The sequence below is a fragment of the Danio rerio genome, chromosome 3 (assembly GCF_049306965.1).
Source record: "Danio rerio strain Tuebingen ecotype United States chromosome 3, GRCz12tu, whole genome shotgun sequence".
NCBI lineage: Eukaryota > Metazoa > Chordata > Actinopteri > Cypriniformes > Danionidae > Danio > Danio rerio.
In genome coordinates this window covers 33,087,725-33,109,212 of record NC_133178.1, presented here as the reverse complement: position 1 = coordinate 33,109,212, position 21,488 = coordinate 33,087,725, and the positions used below count along the sequence as shown (strand labels likewise).

The window sequence follows — 21,488 nt, the reverse complement described above, 5'->3', positions numbered from 1 at the left end:
TATATATATATATATATATATATATATATATAAAAACGCAATATCACACTCGTAGCATTGCGAAATGGCTGTATATCGGCACTGGTGGGAGACGTGCGTTGCCACGAGGCCGCAGGCCGAGTGCCTTAGTGCCCCCACCAGTGCCGATATATATATATATATATATATATATATATATATATATATATATATATATATATATATATATATTTTTTTTTTTTTTTTTTTTTTTTACTCTTTAACTCAATATTATTCATTCTGTGTAATGTTAGTTATCTGTGTTGTTCTATTGGAACTTTTATTCCAAAATGGCCGTTGCGTGACATTAGCGGTATCTAGTGGCTGTTTCCCAAATAGCAGCAGAGTGTCACCTCTTGGTGATTCTATGCTCTTTGCCCAAACATACACACTATACACTACAAATTATTCATTAATTCGTTTCTTATTCATTCATCAATAATTTCTTTGGCTTAGTCCCTTATTTATCAGGGGTCACCTTGGTGGCCAACTATTCTAGTATGACTAACATTCCCTTTCAACATGTTTAGGATGACTAATTCAAGTTCATATTTTTTAAAGTCAATTTCTTTTCTTTATGTGGTTCTGGCAATGCAATCTCACTGCAATTCTTAACTTTTTGATTTTGCGGCTAATTTGTTTAAATTTGTACGATTTCATTCGTACAATTTAGTACGATGTGCTCATCACCCAATGACGGTTGGGGTTAGGGGTGAGGTTAGGTGCCACGCCTCCTTTTTAAAATCGTACATTTTCGTACGACTGAACTCATACGAATTAGCCACTAAACTCACAAAACGTAAAATACTTATGTTTCCTTGTATGATCAGGCTGGTTCTGGCCTCTTGGACATTTTTTTCCTCAGTATTCTAATTATTTTTTGTTCACCTGAATTTTTCTTCAGAATAGAAACTTTATTATAATGCAAGCTTATGGTGGCCATCTTGAAATCTAACAGATGCAGTTAACATTTTTTCTACCGACCTTTAAAAAAAAAAATCCTTTTTTTTTTTGCATTTCCGAGTTTACATTCCACGCTGCTGTTTTGCCCCCCTAATATTACCATAAAACAGGGGTTCCCGAAATGGCGCGCACACACACCAATAGACCAAAGTCTATTCTTCGTTTATTTTTTTTTATGTATTTCAGTGCTTTAAATGGGCCAGAAAGTTTAACCTGGTGTTATAAAATCAATCTGCTGCATCTGACGCTATTGCTGTGTCTTTAATATAATGTATTTACCCCTGGGGTCTCAATCCAACAGAACAAGTAAATAAGCTACTATGGTAACTATAAACGACTGTTTTTTTCTCTTCAATTGGTTATAGATAAAATATGGTAATTCTTATGGTCTAATAATAATGAGTAGATTTTTGGAAATCACCAGGCGACCCCCCTTCACTGTTCCGCGACCCCTCAAGGGGTCCCGACCCCCACTTTGAGAACCACTGCCATAAAAACACAGGAGGACCCTTTTCAAACACATTTAGGACGATCTGTAATTATATATAAATGAGGCCCCTGTTGACTGTTTGCACTGCATCCTTTTCCTTGCACACTTGACATGTCTTCATAAATTGGAGGCGCTGTTTGAGCATATGGTTTTTTCTGAAAAGAGTTTTTAAAAGTGGAGTATTTGAACATTTGAATGACACTCAATTGCATGTAGCCATTTGTATCTAGTGTGTTAGGAAACTTACATAGTGCATCACGATGACAGCGGCGACTGCGAGCACAATAAGACACACTCCTGCTGAAAGTGTGTAGATGAGGAGAGAAAACCTTCTACAGGAGCACGACTCACCTGAGGCAGACAACAACGTGTGGTCAGATGCTTTCTTTCATACTTTATCATATTGTGTAACTGCAATTCATTTTTTTTTTGGCTCTTTTTGTTCGACCGTTCATTACACTGAAGTTAAGCAGGGCTGCGTCTAGAACTAAACTGCATTTCGTTGCCTTGTATTTGTACGTGTAATGACAATAAAGTTGAATCTAATCTAAAAAAAAAAAAAAAAAAAAAAAAACCTGTATGGGAGACCACATGGGAAAACTAGGTTGCTGCTGAAAGTGGTGTTAACGAGGCCAGCAGGGGGCGCTCAACCTGCGGTCTGTGTGGGTCCAAATGCCCCAGTATAGTGAAGGGGACTCTATACTGCTCATTGAGCACTGTCTTTTGGATGAGACGTTAAGTTCTCTGTAATCGTTAAAAATCCCAGGATGTCCTTCGAAAAAGAGGAGGGGTTTAGCATCCTGGCCAATTTTGCTTACTGGCCTCTGTCCATCATGGCCTTCGTAACCATCCCAATCATATTTGGCTTCATCGCTCTGTCTCCTCTCCATCAATCAGCTGGTGTGCGGTCTGGCACAATATGGCTGCCATTGCGTCATCCAGGTACATGCTGCACACTGGTGGTGGATGAGGATATTCCCCCAATGTGTAATGCACTTTGAGTGTCCAGAAAAGCGATATATAAATGTAAGGAATTATTATTATTATTATTTAACTGTTAAAAAAGTCACAGTTGCAAGATATAAATGAAGAAATTTGACTTTATTGGTTTAACCTTCTCTAGGGCATGGTCATTTATAAATGACACTAAGAAAATTCCATTTTTAAACACACTAATGATAGTTGTAAGAATTGAAATATTACAAATATTCTGATATCTTTGACAATTCAAAACATGAGCTGAAGACAGGGCCAATGGACTCCACAACCCACCAGGGGGAATGCGTGAAAAACCAGTTCCTGCTGCATTTGCATCTGACTATGCTGAGACTCAGCTTCATCCCCCCAACTCACACATATGGTCATTTCAATGTTTGAATGTTCTAGAATTAACCAAACTGACTTTAACCATCATGTTTGATATCATTTGAAATGTCTCAGTGCGATTGGTACAATGGTCTCATTCTCTCAGAAATAGACATAATCAGAACAATAAATATATAACTTCAGGCATCTTTTGATCCACTGTGAGGGGTGTGACTTTTCCACTAAGTGTGAATGCCTTCTTTGTTATTCACACCCCCTTCCTTAAGGGAATTCTTGGATTATTTAAGGTAAGGGTTGAGAAAAACTCAGCGCGATTCTGCCTAACCAGATCAGCCCATAACATGGCTTGCACCATGTTATGTATATTACAAAGTCAGGAATGCATCTTTTTCATCTTGGATTTATCTTTGATAATTTGATGGTTTGTATTGATAATTTATGAATTGACTGATTGAATTGGCATAATACATTTACCTGACTAATAAATTGTTATGTTTTGAATTATTCAAACCTCGTGTTATTATCACTGATAAATGTTGTTGTCCATAGCACTACAAGCCACTGTACAGGTTAGTAACGGACTAAAACATGTTAGACGGAGCAGCGTGGCACGCTAAACAATGTTGTTAGAGATCCGACTAGCAAATTGGCATTATTTCATGTATACGTAGACTGCAAAAGGCCAACTATGGGTTTTCTATTTAGAACAACAAAATATTGTTGAAACTACTTTAAATGTGGATATTTAGGCCTTCATCTACAAATTTATAATCCTGTGCGATTATTATTAAAATACTTTGTCTTGATTAAGTAGATAACAGATCTATGGGGACCACATGAAAATCTCCTAAATTGAGTAAGTAGGGTTCTGCCTTTTTAGGAGAGTGGTTAATCGCCTCTGTTTAATGACCAAGACTGACAAGCTTGTATTAAGAGATTGTATACCCGGCCGGTGCAAGACTCGAGATGCTATCGGAATCTGAGTAAATGAGAATAAGGTATAATAACAAACCAAAAGAATATTCAATCATAATCTAAAATAATGTGAAAAGGAAACAAAATAATCTTATCAATGTTTTATAATTGGAGTCAGATAAAACGAGGATAAACATATTAATATTCTAAACCATCTCATACTAAAATTGGAGTCAGATATGAGCTAAGTTTAATATAAATCAACATTGTGCACTGGAAAGACCGAACATGCAGTGAACCTTCATCCACCATTGGATACCGTCATTGGACCAACTGGCTGGACCCTACATAGTTAACCAATAAAATTAAATCTTTGTAATTTTGCATGACATCTCCTTTAGCCAATAAAATGAAAAGATAGTTGCCGTTTGTTTTACATAATTGGAAAACAAACTAAATGAGACCGCAACACACACTAGGTGACGTGCTCTCAAGGAAAAATGTGGAGTTCATTTTAACTATAAAAATATTAACCATATATATATATATATATATATATATATATATATATATATATATATATATATATATATATATATATATATATATATATATAGATATATATATATATATATATATATATATATATATATATATATATATAGATAGTACATTTTAGGATGTTTTCTAAAGATGTGTCATTTTTTATCCTCATTTTAGAGAAATAAATCAAAAGCACAAAAATCTGCATCATTTAAAAATGACAAAGACCTTTTAGGTAAACATATTCCCTGTGTAGCTGTCAATGTTATTCAGTACTATTAGGTAAACATATTCCCTGTGTAGCTGTCAATGTTATTCAGTACTATTAGGTAAACATATTCCCTGTGTAGCTGTCAATGTTATTCAGTACTATGAGGCAGTGTAAGAGTTTTTGTGTCTGATCTAGGTTGATGTTAGTAAGTTTTAGTTACACTACTATTATTGAAAAAGACATTCACACTATTTTGTAAAAATAAATTGTTACATTACGTTTTTTTGATTTTTTTTTACCATTAAAGTAAAAAAAAAAAAAAACACAAAAAACACTTGAAATAACAAAAAGAAATATATTTACCTTCTTTTGTGCTATTCAATAGTCATGTGTACACACTGACAGGTCAAATCTGCTTCTCTCTTTTTCAAGTTCAAAGCAAACTTGAATGCCAAAGCATTTACATATGTAAAATAGCCTATAAGATATACTGTCGTCATCATCAAACTAATAAAACAATCAGCAATGAATGAATAAAATGAATAAAAACATCGCAGTCGATTAAAACATGTAGATTGTTTAAATAAGGCAAATGTGTTGAATAATCATTACTAATGGTGTACTCTGAGTATACAGCAACGTTTTTCTGAATCTCGTCTTTCTCTCGCCTTTCGGCTGTGCGCGCTGTCAGCAGTGAAGCAAGCGGAAAGTAGGGTTTAATAAAAGAGTAATGCAAAAACATATAAGATTTAGAAAGCAAAAGCAAAAGTTGAATCCCGGACATCCAAGGAGATTTAGAAACCCGGTCGGGACAAACTTTTTAAGACCGGAAAAGGCGTTTTGCAGAGCACGCGCGACTGTCTGGTGGCAGGTAGATATATTAAGTAAATACTCACCTGATGTGTGCACATGCAGAAAGAAAACTGTGTTCGTTGAAGGCTGATGTGATAAGTTTCCAGAGAAATCACAGGTATAGAGTCCTGTGTCTGTGTGTTTTAAATGAGAAAGGGTCACAGTAACTGTGTGTAACTGTCCAGAAATCTTGATGCGTCCCTCAGTCCGTGCTTCTGCTCTTGCACTTCCATCTACAGAGATGTTCAACACACTTTCTGAATGAGCAGAGCTTCGTCGTAAATACAGATTTAGTGGGAATGATGCACTTGCTTGTGCACCACAAAACATGTCCACAGATTCACCCTCAAGCCTTTGGATGTAGCGGAAATGTTGATACGCTATAAAGTCATCATAAAAATAAGAACATTAAAAAGAAATTCATTCAAGCAATATGGATACATTTTTTATTTATTAAGAGATCCTTGTATATTCGACCCTACACGAGTTAAAACCACCCAGCATTTACAGCGTGCGGATAAAATGACATACAGTGACATTGTGTGTGTTTTTAAAGACTTTTTAATTTTAAAGACCGATTTTGTCTGCATCCTTAAACTATTATTTATCTTTGAGAGAGTACAAAATTATGATTTTTATCAACCTTAAGCTCACTCGCTGGTACTGAGAATATAACAGCTATAATAAAAGTAAATTGAAATCCTCAGAATAAAAATATTTCACTTTGACGATTTCTTAAATTATGGCACCTGTGCAAATTATACAAACTAATCTCCAAAAACCAAAGTGCTAGACTTTTTTTCAACTACTGTCACACATCAGAGACTCTGAAACTAAATAATGTCCATGTAAATCCCATTGAATTAACGCTAAATAATATTTTAATAGCAATAACATTTGTGTATCCACTAGTAACATACCTAATGTTTCTGCCAAAAATATCCAGAGTAAGTAGCAGACTCGCATGATGCGCTTATTGAACGTCGTTAAAAAATAGGCAACTTCCGAGGATCACCTCTACAGTCTCTTTTCAGCAGTGCTCCACCCAAACACAGACAACGAAAGTCTGCTTAATTTCCGGTGCGTTTTAGTTTTGTTGTGACAAAATCCTGTGCAGTACATATATATATTATAGAATTGATTTTTTTTGTCTTTACATTTTTTATCTAGGTCTAAATAATATATCTATATATTATTACACACAAATTTATATAAAAAAGACATACACAATTCATTCAGTTTCATCTCAGCTTTTATTACTATAGAACAGGACAATGGGAAATGAATCAGTCAAATATTGAAAAGAAGATACAGATACTACCTTGCAAGTAAAAAGAATAATTACTGAAGCTCTACACTCTTAAAAGTAAGGTTTCTTTTACTGACACTGCTGGTTCCATAAAAAACCTTTAGCATCCACATGACCTTTCTATTCACAGAAGATCGATTAAGTGTCCATCACACAATCGTAATAGTAGTAACTGAAAGGTTCATTTTGGAACCAAAAATCACCTACAGTTAATTCTACAGCATCACTTTTTAAAAATATATTTTGGAAGCATTATTTTTAAGAGTGTACAACATCGAGATTTACAAATCCACAATAATTGTACTTACTCAGTTTAACCTGTAAAGTGGATCCTGGGTTACATTTTCCTTAAACAAGAATCAATGGTAACCGGACAGATTTAAAAAAAAAAAAAAAAAAAAAAAAAAAAAACAACTCACAGACAGTACTTTACAAAACACCAAACTACCTGATTCATATGGTTGGCTAGATGCTAAATCAATCCTCGGAGCAGTCCTGCAAATTAATATTAAAACAAACTGTGGAGAAAGATCCATAATACACATTATTATTATTATTATTGTCAAACGTGTGCTAACCTTTTTCAAAAACCAGCGGAAAAGCTTGTGAATCAGTTAAATCACACAGGTGAGCCACTGCGCACAAACACTATAGCCTCATAACAACACGACATTTGATCAAAAAGCACACTATAGCTTACCACAAGGATTTAAATGAATGTTCTGGGTTTAAACAATGCTCATGGACCGAATCTGTGGCGTCTTGATTGATTGGGAATGAGGGGAACAATATAAAAAGCTTGGTGGAGGACTGTCTGCTGTTTTTTGCGGAGAGGTTAAGATACCTTTGATTAGACTGGCCTCTGATAGAGACCAAATTTCATGAGCATTTACTAAGACAAAATAATTAGCATGACTGCTAATTATGTTGCGTTTCATGCGAATGGTATATATTCAGCTCCTGGTGTTTCTGACAAACTGAGAGAGGTCAAAATCATCAACTGTGGTAATCGACAGCATGCTGACAGATGTGGTGCAAAATAACATTTTCTTTAACATACATTACTGTTCAAAAGTGTTGGGTTAGTAAGCTTTTTAATGGCTCTTCAAGAAATTTCACAGCAAAATCCTCAGAGTAAAATTTACTCAGTTCAGAGAGTATATGATCTCTCTTAAAATAAGGCCAAACAGGTTGGTATCAAGTAAAGCTGCGGTTTGTGGAGTTGCTTAATGATCCTCTGCTGAGATTTTGAGATTCAATGTATTATATTTCAGCTGATTTCATCAAAGGCTGTGACTGAAGTCAGTTTATCAACAGCAAATATTCATCATCAGTGCTCAATCATCACCTAATTTATCCTTAAGTGTCTCATTCACTTGAGTAACTTTAACTCCATTTAAAAAGGGGCCAAATAGTATCAAACTGGGTACATTTTACTCAGAGGGTTTTGCTGTGCCGACTGTGGTTGCATTTATGGGATTAACAAAATAGATCTAAAGTAATATTGTTAAATATTACCATTTGACAATATTAAGTTTTAGTTTGAATGCTTTATCTTATTTTTATGATGCAAAGCTTAGTTTTATGAATTGGTAATTTGTGAGCATCATTACTCGTCTTCATCTCATCCTTTAGGAATTACTCTAATATGCTGATTTGTGTTTGTTCACCCAAAAATGAATGTCATTTACTCACTATTTAACTTGTTTTAAACAGTGGTTTCCTATTTTTGTATACAACAGATATTTTGAAGAATGCCAAAAACCTGTGATCTGTCAGTATTTACAGGCTTTACATTTTCTTCAAAATATCTTGTGTATTGTTTGAAACCAATTGAGTTAAATAAAAACTTGTCATTTTTTTTTTATTTGCTTTTGACTCCTAAAGTGCAGAAGACTTGAATCATTAAGTTAAAATTTGTATGTAATGTTCTGTGAGAATAAAAAGATCTTCTAGATTTTGAATGGCCTGATGGAAAATTAGTAGACTTTCATTTTTGGCTAAATCATCCTACATTTATCAATGTTAAGTATAGTTTTACAGACTTTTCTGAAAACCATAACCACAGAAATGTTTTAAAAAGTAGCAATACTTTGAAATAGAAATCTTTTGTAGTGTTAAGGTATTTTCACTCCCTTTTCATAAATTTAATGTGATTACGAATTTAAAAAAAAATCTTACTGACCCCAAACTTTTGAAGCACGTTAGATACAATAGTCACAGCTAAAACTAAGAGTTAGTCAAAAAGACTTCCCTTAATATTAATAAAACCGAGGGCATCGCCAAACTTGCTCCAAGTTTGGGGACATTAATATCCAACAGCCAAATGGCTGTGAAGCCCCCTGAATACAGAAAGTAAAGAGAGAAAATACGAGACTTGCCTCAGCCTGGGCAGGACAACACTGAGACTCTGCCTCAGCCAGTCCCATGGCATCGCTACAAGGAGAAGAGAAATCCTCAGTTTAGGACAACAACCACAGGGAACTACAGTCACCTAACCTGTCTCTTCCTGAAAACCACACTATTACAGGGATCATTCACTCAAAAAAAAACTCATAATGGAAGACATTTCGAAGAATGTTGAAATCTTGCAGCTGCTGACTTCCACAGTATTTGATGTTCTTACTCTGGACATCAGTAGCAACCAATTTCTAGCATTCATCAAAATATCTTGTGTTCAACAGGAATAAAAAGACCACCTGAGTGTCAGTGAACCAAGTACATTTTCATTTTTGAGTGAACTAGCCCTTTAAAAAGGATAGTTTACCCAAAAATGAAAATGTATTTACAACTTTCCATTCAGTAGTTACAAACCTTTATGAGTTTCTTTCTTCTGTTGAATGCAAAATACATTTTGAAGAAAGCTGGAAACTTGTAAACAATGACTTCCATGAAACTCAAATGAATACTATCAAAGTCAATGGTTACAGGTTTTCAGCTATCTGCAAAACATCTTTTGAGTGTTCAACAGAAGAAACTCAAATAGCTTTGGAACAAGTGAAGGAGAAGTAAATACATTTTCATTTTTGAGTGAACCAAGCGCTTTAAAGGCCAATTCACACCAGGATTAAGTATAATGATAATGGCAATTTGGCATTACACCGATGCACAACATTGTTACTACGTGCCATTATGCATATAGCTGTAATGTAAACTTAGCTACATGATTGATGTCTTAAGTGTAATAGTCATTGGTGTGAACAGGCCTTTGGTCTGCATATAAACAATTCTGTGGATCATAAGGGTTACTGGAGTCCTTCCATTCTTAGGAAGACCGCTAACTGAAAGGTTGTTTATCTTGGTTTCTATAAGTGAACCATACATGTTCTTGCATAAAGAAATGAAAGGGGTCTTATTTCTTCTTTTTCATTTCACCAAAACAGTCACAATTAGATTTTTGATTTTTCTGAATTACTTTGTTGCAGCATTTTATACATTTCTATTTGAATGCTGATCATCTGTGCTGCTCAAATTGTGACACTTGACTAGATGAACTTTGGTCAAAGTTATAGTTTTAGATTGCGTTTTGTTTGGGTACAATAGACTGTGTATTTAGGACTGTTTTTGAGTTCTAAAAAGTTATATTAAAATGGCACAAAGTTTTTCTCAAAAGAAGCGAGTTTGATTCCTCATTATTTGACCCCTTAAACTTCAATATGAAAAAACTGGTAGGAACATAATAGGTAGAAGCAATCGCTTCAACTCTCATCACATCCATCAACACATTCTCACACACCATCTTCATACAAATAACAGCCATCATGTGTATCAACTGTAGTACAAACCTTGAGGGACTGGCCTTTACTTGCTCATGAAAAAACAGCCGTTAGATTTCAATCGTTTATTACAATTCAAAGTGGAACAATACAGATATCATTCACAGGAGTCCTTGTTATTGGCCCTACAGAGGGAACACTGTAAATGTAGACAAGCAGACATAGAAAAATAAACTCAACAGTGACAGCTATCTGAAGCCCTCACCAAGCAAAGCTGGGGACAGGACGCCCAACAGCACCTATGGGTGCTGCGAAGGCTTCACACTTTTAGTACAGTAGTATATTTACAGTGACTTGCCTTGATCTTGATAAAGGTGCTGTACGAAACTCCAGCCGCTTCAAATTAATACGAACCATATTTACTACACTTCACTTCTAAAAACCTAAACAAAACATGGGAAAAAAAGCCAAACTGTATGATCTGCAACAAAGGGTAGATCTAAAAATAAAAGACTGGGTAAAATCAGAATGTCCCATGCGTTACACAGTTTGATTCCTCATTGCAACAAGGAGGGTTACGGTTACTGATCTGGATAGTAAAGCACGCCACTAGATGGTAAAATGCTTGAATCGGCAAACCTAATGAAGACCAGCGGTGACGCTTCAATAGCGGCCTCCGGGAGACATTACAGGAGGCCTCATGCCAATGGCTGGCCGAGGGGGAGCAGCCTGGTAGGGAGGAACCATTGGTGGAGCTTGGCCATATGGTGGCATCCCACCCGGGACATACCCAGGCACTGCCTGCGGCGGAGCACCGTATGGACCTGCATGAGAAGAAATGGATAAGTTGCATTTAAAGCAGACATTCAAAAACAAAAAGAACTTTTGCAGTTGCTGCATTATGATTCCACACTTGCACATATCAACATTTGGAAAGGATGAGCTGTGTAATGGCAGCAAAGTACAGCATGTATTCATTTCCACTTTCTTTAGCACTGTATCATAACACTTTTCAGGACCCTTTCCTATGGGTACCTAGTATTACAGTACAATACAAAAAAAAGTTGAACTAGTCTTTTTGGTGAAGGCTATTGGTTAACCACAAATTGTCACTTGCACATATATAAACAGAGGGATTGACAACAAATGCACAACCGAAACATGACATTACTGTATTAATACAACAATGACCTATTTAGTTTACTAATGAAACATGCCATCTAATTCAAGTGATGTGCTGTATTTAGTTATTGATGTCTCCTGTTTGCTTACCGGCATTTGTAAACTTAATTTTCTAAATTCTTAAAATCTTTTTGCATTAAATTATAGAAAATAGTATTGATAATGATCACAGTTTTGGAATCAGTAACAAGACATTTGATTAGAGTTTTTGAGCAGTTAGACACACCCCACCTTGTATGGGATGCCTAACACCTGGCTGCTGTGCAGGAATGCCCTGCTGAGGGGGCAACACACCACCTCCTGGTGCAACTGGTGGTGAACTAACGTGGACCTGTCCTGCACTGGGGATTTTAAACTGGTAGCGAGGCAGCTGTGCTCTCAACTCCTCCTGTAACATACATAACACAAAAAACATTAGGACATGAATATGAACTTTTTTACTTCCTATATTCTGTGTAATACTAAAGACGACAAAGCGAAAGCTAAAAACAACACTTGAGCCATGTGCTGACTTCCACTATATGGACAAAAACACTCAAATTTCATAAATGCATGTTCCACTCAACAAGCTATGTCAAGTTCGGAGCGGTCTAGAATACTGAAACAGGTTTTATCAAACACAAGCAATAGATCATTCCAAAGATGATCAGTTATTTCTGCAAAGCTTAAAAATACAGGTTCACTTACCAGTGATATATCTTCATCGGGGTGGATCAACTTACTGGTTGCACTATTGGTGGTGAGGGTTGCAGGTTTACTTGTGACTGGGGTGCCGGGTTTGGTCACAGTGTTACTGGTGCTGGGCGCAGCAGTGGCGGAGGACTGGGTGTAGGCTGGGAATGTAGGTTTAGGAGCAGCAGAGGGTGCAGGGGAGCTCGCTGCTACACCAGAAACAGCTGGCTGGACCTGCAGAGAGACCAGGACAAGATTAGATACATTCACTGATTCAACACAACACTGCATTTAGGCACTACAGTAAACAGATGCCAAACAAAAATTTATGAATGCAGTGGCCCCAAAAAGTACACACAATATTTAAAAAAAAACGTTGTAATAACAGTCTAGAAATTAAAGGTGCAGTAGGTGATCGTCTTCAGAAACATTTTTTGTTGTGCTGGTTAAAATGATTACAGTAAATGATTAAATGTGTTAGTATGTATTTTTATATGCTGGGTAAAGCATAAAACTAAAAAATGTTTATCCAATTAAATAGAGTCAGACCGTCATCTCCCTTAATTCCGATAGGCAGGTCAGACTGTCTGTCAGCAAATGTAGATTTCGAACTCTGCGCATGTGTTCACGCAGATCCGCCATTAGCGCATGCCCGTCTGCATCACAAACGCATGCGCTCCGAGCGAGCTGCGGGCCGCTCGCAGATGCTGAGTCGGAGCCGGAGGCGCTGAAGGACAGCCGAGCTCGGGCCGATTACTGTAAAGCCAGGCGCGGGTATAATTCGCCCTTAAAGCGGCCGCGCGGTCACGAGACGGACCGGGAGAAATCAAAAGCTGAATTGAAACTTTTAAAAACCTGAATCAATATTGGAGTTACTTTAGCACGCTGGAGGAAGGACAACACCATGGCTGAAGTATTACTGTTAGACAGGTAATGTCCTGTTTTGAAACTATTTTATGTTAGATTGTGTTGTGTTATGAATGACTTATATGCACAGACGTGTTGTTCAGCCACTGAAATCTCCCGGTGAAAGATTGATGTGATTATTTTCAGTTTCATAAGGTTTTTTGACAGCATCTATAATGTAGATTTAAATTTAGTTTAACAACAAAACACCAGTAAAAAGCTCAATCAAGCAGGTTAGGCGGAATAGCGCTAAAGTTGCTTTTATATTCACATCGGGTCATTTTTGAACAATGATAGCCTTCCTATACTGTTTACCGCTACTCTGCCACACTTACATGCTATTTCAGAGCAAATATTTAAAGTATTTCATGTAATTTCTGCACGGCGCTGGCACTAACTAACTGGCGAATGACATGAACTAGTGGGTTGTCTGTCAGCTGTTGTGACGCGGTGCGCGGGCTCGCGATTTCAGGGGGTGTGGCTTTGAATCACAGTCCCTCCTTGCCGTCCAAAGATAATATGCTAAGCGGTTAGCATTTTGGCAGATCACCTACTGCACCTTTAAGCAAAGATTTAATAAGCATCAGATCAGTTATTGACTGATATTAGAATTATGTAAAAGAATTGTGCATATTATGTAGGTTCTGTCATCTAGCTTTCATTTAAAAAAAATGTCTTTGCTGCATGGCTTCCTTTTGGAAATGATCTTAAATACATAGCATGGGTCAAAATCACCAATTTACTGATTCCAAACATCAGTAGAATATGAAGTAAATATGTTCCATTAGAGCTGCACAATAAAATATTGAGATCTCGATTCGACACCCTGGACGATCTTAATCCAGCATTTCTACGATTCAGCCAATCATATTTTTAAGTTCAGAAGAGACGCAAAAGCAGTCGCACAAGGCCTCAAATAGTTTTACGTACAGTGTTTAGCAACGTGGACACCAATGGCGTTGAAAGAGTCACATACTGTATTCATAAGGTATAATTCACCCTAATTCATTCTGTCTTCATGTAATGATGTATTCGCGACCGCAAAATCTCACATGACGTGAGCTGACCATGACCTGTTACCACAGAGAGGGCGGGCGGACTGGTGCGCGCCTGTGAATCAAGTCTACTTTAGTGAACAAAACCTGGCTGTGAATAACAGGTAATAGAGTTGTAAATAATATTCAGTTTGTTGCACCAAGTGATCATTTTGAGCCGCGCGGGAAGTATGAAAGGCACTTAGTGAAAATTAAACCGAAAGCGAGCACATCATTTAAATAATCATATCACATTAAAGAGTTATGATTGCGACAAGCATTTGATATAGGTCCAAATTATTGTCTGTTCAAGACAAGGCCACCATTACAAGCCTATACAAAATTTAGCATTTTAACCAACTGTAGATGTACACATAATATGATTATATTTTTTATCGTATTATTAAGAAATAACAATAATAATAGCCCACTCGTATTAACCTTTATTTTACATCTACAGAATCGTGAGAAAATCGTGATCTTTATTTTAAACAAAAAAAAAAAAAAAAAAAAAAAAAAAAAAAATCGCGATTCTCATTTTAGCCAGAATCATGCAGCTCTATGTTCCATGATGATATTTTGCATATTTCTAACTGTAAATATATCAAAATAAATTTGATTAGTAATGTGTATTGTTGTCAAAATAGGCAACATTATAAGTGACCAGGCATGAGGAGATAACTTTTGAAGGATTGGAGAAGTCAAGGTTTTAAAACCACCAACATTTTGTGCTTTACCATTCCTACACTAGAAGTAAAATTTTTAGGAGAACAGCATCTCCAGCAGAAAAGTTACATTTGTTTTAAATTGTAATGAAATCAGTGTTTTTTAAACTAATGAAGACAGCAGTAGTTAATGATTCATTTTAATTATTTATCCTGACATGTTTACTGCTCCAAAATATTTGACGTTTTTCAAATTAAAATATATATTGTGTTCAAAGAGGAAAAAGGTTTGTTTTTTACTCTGACATTTAAAAGATTATATTTTAGAGCAGTAATCACAATACTGTGAAACCAAGATGTTTTTAATCTAAGGTTATCATAGCATCAGAATCTTTTACCGGCCAATGTCAATATAAGTAACTTCCTTAAATTCCAGATTTCAAAAAGTTATCTTGACCAGATAATAGCCTATCCTAACAAATTATACATCAATACAAAGCTTATTGATTCAGCTTATTGTTTAAAGTATAAAACATTTTGTTGATCAAAATAAAGTATTGTACCCTTTTTGGTTAAAAAATTTGAATCAGGATCAAGTGGATGCTGCACACTGGTGGTGATGTAAAGAGATCCCCACTTATGATTGTAAAGCACTTTGGATATATAACCATACATGACAAATGCACCATATAAATGCACATTATTTTCTCCCTCCAAAGTGTTGAAATAATTTTGGGGCCACTGTATTCACACACACACTTAAGCTATTTTACATAACACAAAATTAGCAAAACGGAAAAATGAGTCTCTATAAAACTTATTTGTCTATTCCGAAGCACTTCAGATGTCCTCTAGAATCAATTATTCAAGGAGGAAGTCTGAGGTCTGTCTGCTGTTACATGCCATCAATAGTTTTATAAAGCAGCTCTTTCACCGAGTCAGCAAGCTACTGCATACTTGGGACAGCGGTTTAGAGGATGCTGACAAGGTGTCCAGACTGGAGGAGGCTGAGCTTGTGCTTGGAGCTCGAGTCCCCATCTGCAGCGTGGAGAGAGAGCACACAATAAAGACCCTGTTTGATTCTGGACATGACTGATGCTCATCTCACTACCATCAACAAGTATAATTCAAAACCACACTCTCATGCTACAAGCTCTGGTATAAATTAAGAAATTTAGATGATTTTTATTTTTTTATTTTGTCTGATCTATCAGTTTTTTTATTGGTCCAACTTAAAGAATAAATAGTCCTTTTAAAGTGACAATAAAAATATTTCATATATACATCAGAAACATGATTTTTAAATACACTCAACAGTATTTAAAACAAAAAAGCACAAAAACAAACAAACCAATCATTATGGTATTCAGTAGAAACAATTCTTGTTTGTATTATCGATAAAGATCAAGCCTAAGCAAATTAATTTAAAGTGAAAGTGAAACTAGTGGCATGTGAGAAACAGCACCAAGTTAAATGTGTATGTTTTGTTTGCTTGATGTTTAACTACATGCTACTTGTAAATAGAATTCATAGTACATTTCAGATAATAAAAAAAAAAATGGGAAAACATACCTGTCCTGCACTGGGAAACAGTGGCTTGGAAACACTTGTCTGTGGTGTGGATACTGTGGTGGCAGGTACAGCTGGCCGGGCAGCAGCAGGAGGAGCCTGAGCCATGTGGGGTATGCCAGGGTGGTGGCCCATAGGAGGAGGTATACCTGAGCAGAACAAGCAAAAATAAATAAAGTACATACAATGCTTAAATTCAAAATGATCATTAAAGTGAAGGTTACTATACCTGGTGGCATGCCTGGCATCATTGGTGGCATTCCATGTGCCGGTGGCATCATTCCACTCATTGGCATCATGCTATTAAATAAAAATTACAAAAAAAGAAAAAGCTTAACTGGTAATGCAACAGCATAGATTTAATACACAAAAGAGTAATTCATTCAAACTCTATCAATGCTTACCCTGGAGGCATTCCTGGCATGACAGGGGGCATGCCTGGCATCATTGGAGGAACACCAGGCATCATTGGAGGCATTCCTTAGAGAGAAGCCATTTAAAAATAACATGTAGATGTCAATTTCCACAAAATGCCATGATAAACTTTTATTTAAATAAACAGTTCATTGATTACCCGAAAGCAATAATAATGCTAGATGGCTGCATTTACACTTCCAAGGTTTTTCATGTGGCACAGAACGGTTATAGCCCTTGTACGTATAAGCAGGAAAAAAATAAATAATCACATGAAATCCGATTTACTCAAATCAGATTCAGGCCTTATTCATGTTGAAATTTATCCGATATGATTCAGATCTGTGCCCTTGTGTCTGCAATGTAAGCAGGTAGATCTGATTTTCACCTGTTAATGCGAGTAATGCATCATTAAAAACCATAGCGAATGAAAGTATGACACTTATTTCAGAACAGATACAGCAGTCTCAAACTTCAAATCTCATACACAAAGGCTTAAAAAGACTTTTACATTGTCATGTAGCACAAATATTTAGGCATGTAAACGAGAGGGCAAGAGCGCACAATATCCGCCACATAACCAATATAAACTAATGTAAAACTGTTGCATAAATCACGTGCATAAATCACGCCATGGACATGACATTAAAATGCCTACTGGTTTAAAAACGTTTAGATAAAAAAAAGATGACCAAATGAGAACTTTTGCGTTATATAGTAAAACAGCTTGTCGAAAAGAATTTTTAAAAATGAAACCCTGCGAACAGATTAAACACAGGAATGGAGCAAAGAGCGCTCTTTTTATTATCAGCTGTCAGTAAGCTCCCTGCTCTTTTCTTCCTGGTCATTGCACCTTTGTCGTGTGCTGTGAAAATGCAGACAATCAGATACGAGCCACTTTTAAAAGATGATGTTAAGTGGGTCAGCAAAAAATAAAAATCGGATACAGACAAACTCGGAATTGACCATCAAGATCTGTAGTGTAAATGCAGCCTACATGTGTCTATCAACTTTGTGGATAATCAGCAATTCCTGCATCTCTACTACTTTGCATTAATTGAGTTATTTGAGAAATTAAAATGCACACCTGAGTAGCTTCCAGGTGGCATCCCTGGTGCTGGGACAGGGGCCATTCCGGGCTGAGTCATAGGGGCGTAGGCTGCCTGAGGCTGAACGGCTGCTGCTGGCTGTTGGAAAGAGGGTCCAGGCTCTTCATCATCATCATCTTCATCAGAATCATCCTGGTTCTGCTTTCGCTTCTGATCTGTTGCCAAAAAGTAAAAAAAAATGTAAACAATTGTTACTAAAGGGTTCTCTTTGGCAGTAAAAAATAAACAAAGAAAAGAAAATGAAATATGCTACCATGTGTTTTTTGTTCAAGTACACGTCTCCTCTCCTGCATGTCTTTCTCTGGAATACCCTCCATACCATAGATCTCCAGTTCTATGTCAGTCCTTCCAGGTATCGCATTAGGGACACCATCAATAGTTTCTTTGTGAACCTTAATTAAACAAACCAAAATAGAGAATTGGTCAATGTAAATCATATTAGAGAGATATTATATATTGGAGTATATATTACAAATGCAAAATTCAAACTACACACCTGCATACAATGAATGGCCAGACCAGGACCCGTGTATAACTTCTTGTGACATATGTGACACTTAAAATGCTTGGCCTTCTGATGCTGAATGAGAATCTTTTCATCATCAAAATCTCTGTTACAGTACCTGAGTTTGCAGTTAAAGCCGAATATACAAGAACAAGTTTTTACCAAAAAAAGACAGAAATTTATACAAAAAAAAAGCACTTGTAACAGGTACTTTAACAGCTATAACAAAGAATTAAATTTTGGTTTACTGTTTTATTATATGTATCATTCAGAGTAAACCATCAAATTTATTCAATTTCAAACTGATTAAGGCATTGCAAAAAGATTTTAATACACAACAGAAAAATCTTTAAAACTAGGTCTCATCAGTAAATGTTAGTTAATGCATTAAAGGTGCAGTAGGCGATTGTCTTCAGAAACATGTTTTGTTGTGCTGGTTAAAAGTCTCTACACATTCCAATAGCAATGATTAAAGTAAATGATCTAAATGTATTTATATGTATTTTACACTTGCACACAAGGGAGAGAGAGAGTGTGCGACCGCAAAAACAAATGCTGAATCAAAACCTTTAAAAATCCTGGATCAATACTGGAGTTACTTTTTGGACGCTGGAGGAGGGACAACACCATGGTTGAAGTATTTCTTTTAGACAGGTAATGTATTAATACTTTTTCAGTCATGCAGAGCTGAAGTAGATTTAATTATTTTATGAATGGACTATATGCACAGAAGTGTTGTTCAGTGTTGACTATTTTCAGTTTCATAAGGGACCTTTTACAGCAGGCATTTTCAAACTCGGTCCTGGAGGGCCAGTGTCCTGCTGAGTTTAGCTCCAACTTGCTTCAACACACCTGCCAGGATGTTTCTAGAAAGACCTTAGCTGCGTCCCAAATGACACACTATACACTATGCACTCATGCACTATGTACTTATGCACTTACACACTCAACAGGATAGTATATGTATGTAGTGTTGTCCCAAATGGCAAACTAATGTTTTTTTTACTAAACGGAAATTCAAACCGTTTCTCTGATGACGTTTGATGGTTGCCAAATCAGTGAAATAAACGATCGACTTATCAAATAATACCTGCCGTGAGTATTGTCGCATTCGCCATCGGGAGGCGCAATATTCACTCTCGTAGGAGAATTTTGCTTTCACCATCAAAAATAAATAAAGTTATTCAACATGTGCGTCCGATAGCTCCGCCCCTTCCGCTACGTAAGCAAACTTGCGGTCATTGAGTGCGTGAAGTGTCCATCATTCCACACTTCATTTTAGCGGCTGAATGAGTGCATCATCCGGGTAATTAAAGTGCACTCATTATTTTTAGAGTTTTCAGTGTGAACACACTACTTACACTATTTATACTACAAAAAAAGTAGAATAGTGCATAAGTATGCGATTTGGGACGCAGCTCTTGATTAACTGGTTCAAGTGTGTTTGATAATTGTTGGAGCTAAACTCTTCTGGACACTGGCCCTCCTGGACCGAGTTTGGACACCCCTGTTTAACAGCATCATTAATGTAGATCTTGATTTAGTTTAACAAAAACATAACCAAACAGTGCTATTCTGTCTAGCCTGCTTTACTGAGGTGAAGTTGGTTTTATATTCACATTGGTTCATTTTTGAACAATGGCAATCTGTGACGCGCTCACTATATTGTTCACCATGCTACTCTGAATATTCGCTCTGAAATAGCATCCAAGTATGGCTTAGTGATAAGTGTAATTCCTGCATGCCACCAGCCAACCACTAAGTATACAGGAGTCACTTTAGGACAGCAGGTAAGAAAGTGAGACCAGAGCTCCTTGCATGCATGAAATATTGCATTATGACAAGTTTTGCTTCTACACAACTGCTAAAGTGCTAAATATAATACAGTTTTTGTTCTGTATTGTAGTATTATACAGTACTATGAAGTTTTCTAACTGGTGAATGACATGATTTAACATAGTTGGTTGTCTACTGTCAATTTTAAGGTGTTCGTTCATGATATCAGGAGACATGGCTTTGGACAGCAGGGGTGGGACTGTGTTTCAAAGATATTATGCAAACCGTTCAGCATTTTGGCTGATTAACTACTGCACCTTTAACCAACATCAACTGTAAAAAACCACTACAAAAGATAGTATGTTAGTTTAAAAAAAGACTCGTTATTGGAAATTATTAGATCAATGAACAAAACAGTTACAACTTTTAGATTGAAGCTACACAATAGACTAAGAAAGATAAGGAAATTACATGACCTAAATAATATACGCTATACTGTACACATAATTTTTATCGATAGATTAAATCTAAAATTTATAACGTTAATTATACAAAGTTAGTCAGGGTATTGTGTAGTTTCCACGATCACAATATCATATTCATGCTCGTTATCACGGTATATTGTATTATTGAGTCGGCACAGGTGTAAGCATTGCCACCACGGGTGCTTCAATCATTTACATGCGAAGATTGCTGAACGTTTTATTAATATAATATCATAACACCAGGGTTAAGAATCTGTTCTAGCAAAAGGGGTAAACACGTTACACATTAAAAAGTAACAATAACACAAATTATCATATAACGTAAGTAATCTTAACAGCTATCGTGACATATACGTTAAAGTCAGTGAAGTCTTCGCTTCGATGACAATGACAGGTTGAGCGTACTTTATAACAATTCCGATCAACCCAAACCTCTTATTTTACTATTTTATTGTCGTTTGCTAGGGTAAATGCCCGCTTGCACTACAGAGGGTTCAGAATTCAAACACAAAACCAATTTGAAAGCGTCTATGATGTATGAAGACACGGCCTTGTTATCAGCTAAACATGCGAACAATGCGTTGGCCGCAAACAGGAAGTGAGCTCATTCGTACCAATAAACAAATACAAAAATGAAGAACAGCTGCGCGATATTTTTAAAGAAGGATACCAACACCAGGGCTTCATCTGCTTCTTCTTTTTTCTCCCCATGATTTATTCACCAGCGTCTGCAGCAAACACCACGCTCGACCCGATCAAAACATTAGCCGAAATAAAATGGAGTAAGAAGGAAGTGACGGTGAGATTTCAACGCAATGACTACTCATT

General features: G+C 36.3%; 1 protein-coding gene across 14 annotated transcripts; it reads right to left on the bottom strand.

The window, feature by feature from the left end:
* Window positions 1–4,801: 4,801 nt before the first annotated feature.
* znf207a (zinc finger protein 207, a) lies at window positions 4,802–21,439 on the bottom strand. 14 transcript variants are annotated; one of them, XR_012398296.1, is made up of 14 exons: window positions 21,331–21,439; window positions 18,391–18,517; window positions 18,148–18,286; window positions 17,873–18,049; window positions 16,776–16,851; window positions 16,601–16,671; window positions 16,375–16,520; window positions 15,760–15,840; window positions 12,213–12,431; window positions 11,757–11,913; window positions 10,983–11,167; window positions 10,702–10,786; window positions 9,009–9,063; window positions 4,802–5,698 (listed from the first exon to the last, which is right to left on the bottom strand). XR_012398296.1 is itself a non-coding variant. In XM_009299526.5 (12 exons), the coding sequence occupies exons 1-11, from the start codon at window positions 21,369–21,371 to the stop codon at window positions 11,007–11,009; spliced, it is 1,395 nt and encodes a 464-aa protein (XP_009297801.1). In that variant the 5' UTR covers window positions 21,372–21,439; the 3' UTR covers window positions 10,454–10,786; window positions 10,983–11,006. The 14 variants fall into 14 exon arrangements, 4 of the variants coding, with proteins under 4 accessions (XP_009297801.1, XP_005164066.1, XP_068072467.1 ...); XR_012398295.1 differs by lacking the exon at window positions 4,802–5,698 and having other exon boundaries at window positions 6,553–9,063; XR_012398305.1 differs by lacking the exons at window positions 4,802–5,698; window positions 15,760–15,840 and adding an exon at window positions 6,553–7,145.
* Between the last annotated feature and the right edge of the window lie 49 nt (window positions 21,440–21,488).